At 58.6% G+C, this 2,109-nt stretch overlaps 1 protein-coding gene across 1 annotated transcript in view; it reads right to left on the bottom strand.

The window, feature by feature from the left end:
• Positions 1-1,974: 1,974 nt before the first annotated feature.
• PHOX2B (paired like homeobox 2b) overlaps positions 1,975-2,109 on the bottom strand; it is a 2,037-nt gene continuing 1,902 nt past the window's right edge. Inside the window, exon 3 of the mRNA XM_015285470.4 lies at positions 1,975-2,109. This exon is cut by the window's right edge and continues 365 nt beyond it. Within this exon, the coding sequence (XP_015140956.1) occupies positions 2,025-2,109 (85 nt within the window). The 3' untranslated portion in view covers positions 1,975-2,024.

The raw sequence follows: 2,109 nt of genomic DNA, 5'->3' as shown, positions 1-2,109 counted from the left end.
GAACAGATGACAAGAGGTCCCCAAAGACGTAGTGTGATGTCATCTCCTGTTACCAAGCCATGAGTGCATGCTGTGAAATGGCAGCAGTAGGTACAGGACTCGTGGCAGGGCAGAGACAAGCGCTGCTGCACTCCCAGCAGGAAGCCTTGCAGGTGCCATCCACTGCCACCAGCAGCAATGCAGCCCTGAGCCAGGCCAGGGATAGTCCCTGTGCTCCAAACACAGCTGTGCTTACATCACATAATGGCTTTTCAAAGAAAGCAGAAAATAGCAAAAGCGAGCTACATTATAACAAATCGTATACTCAAGAAATGCATGCAGGCAGGGTGGAGCTTTTGTTTTGGTTTTGTTTTGGTTTTCCTCTGGAAAATAGACTGCATGTTTTACTGCAGCGGTTTAAAACAGTTCTATTTTCTTCAGTGAAGCAGCACTGGTCCCGCTTTCCTGGCTGCGTTTGGCTGTGGCACTCTCTCCCCACGCACTCTTGCACTGCACGGGGTTGCCTCCGCCACATCCGCTCCTCAGCCCGACCCGCACCAGTCCCCGCCCCCAGACAGAGTCAGGCAGGGTTCAGTGTCCCGCCGTCCCCGCTGCTCACCCCGCCGTGCCCCCGGGAGCGGCGGGTTGCGAGGCTGTCCCGGCAGCGCCGGGGCCGCGCTCCGCCCGCCCCGTCGGGGCCGCGGCAGCTCCCGGGCCCTGAGCAGCCGTCGCCTTCCGCGGGTCGGTGGGGGCAGCCCGGGGGCGCGGCACCTCTGACAGACGGGGCGGTCTGCGCTTTGTTCCCCAATTCTTCATGTTAACGGATATCGCTTAATATTGGCCGTTTCCGAGGGCCGAGGCAGCCACAAAAGGTCAGAGCTGACGCATCTTCCGCCCCGCGCCCCCAACCGGCCCGTCTGCCGCTAATTAATAACGGCATAATTAGGGCCTAATGGTAGCACCGCGGTTCTGGCCTTCCTGGTGCGGAAGCGGCTTGAAAGAGATGCTGAGGAGCGCCGCTCGTTTCCGTGGCTCTGTCCCGATCCCGACGTTCTCCATCACACCAACCCCGGCCCCAGCGCGCCCCGAAGGCCAATGAGTCAGGAGAGCTGCGGTGCCGTATTTGCTTTTGGTTTTTATTATCAACAATCAATTAATGGTACACTCTTGGAAAACTATATGCACATGTAGAAATATTTCCCCTTTTAAATAGAAGCATTCATTTGAACCACATATAAATAAATCTGAAAATCCTGAACATAATTTATGACGATTATGCTCACAAACGTATTCCAACAGGAAGGCGAAAAGAAAAAGAAAAAGAAAGAAGGGAAAAGAAAAAAGAGAAAGGAGACGACATGCAACTGAGAACAGAAAGATCCCATGGCCTGAACGGGGCCTCGCTAAACGCAAAGGGAACGGAACCCGTGAGAACCTTACTTCTCCATAAAGACACGCCATAGAGACTACGAGAAGGGAAAACGTTATTCATACGGCCAACTAGACACGTCTGTACTGATATAACACTATACAGCTGGGTCACGGAACACAGTCGTAGAAAGACACAGAAAAAGAGAAAGCATACCTGCCGACATTCAACTAAGAGCTATACTTTGTGCCTCTTCAAACAAAATTAGAAAACCCTAACGGAGATGCCTAAAAACTGCGGGAACCGTGGGATAATAATAATTAATAATAATTAATATTTCATAATAAATACAACTCGCCCGCCGAGCGGGGGCCCCGGCCGCGGCCCGGGGACGGCGGCGCGGGGCGGCGGGGGCGGAGGGGCGGGCAGGGGGAGAAGACACTTGGTGGCCCGGGCGGGCCGCGGGGAGGTTCGAGCCCCGCGGGCGGGCGGCCCCGGCCCCGGCTCCCCGCCTGCCGCCGCCCCGCCGGAGCCCGCGGTCGCGCCGCGGGGCGGCCCCGCCGTCGGGCCGGGCGGGGCGCGGGGCGCGGGGTGCCGGGCCGGGCCGGGCGCGGCCCGGACGGTTACGGCGGGGCGGCGGGGACCGCGGAGCGGGAGGGGCCGCCGCCGCCGCCGCTCAGAACATGCCGCTCTTGACGAGGCTGCCTTTGGTGCCGCCGGGCCGCTGCAGCGAGGAGAGCACGCTGGCGAAGGGGCCGCCT

The sequence above is a fragment of the Gallus gallus genome, chromosome 4, assembly GCF_016699485.2.
Source record: "Gallus gallus isolate bGalGal1 chromosome 4, bGalGal1.mat.broiler.GRCg7b, whole genome shotgun sequence".
NCBI lineage: Eukaryota > Metazoa > Chordata > Aves > Galliformes > Phasianidae > Gallus > Gallus gallus.
The sequence above is the reverse complement of the archived record's forward strand: the minus strand, read 5'-3'. Positions and strand labels throughout refer to the sequence as shown.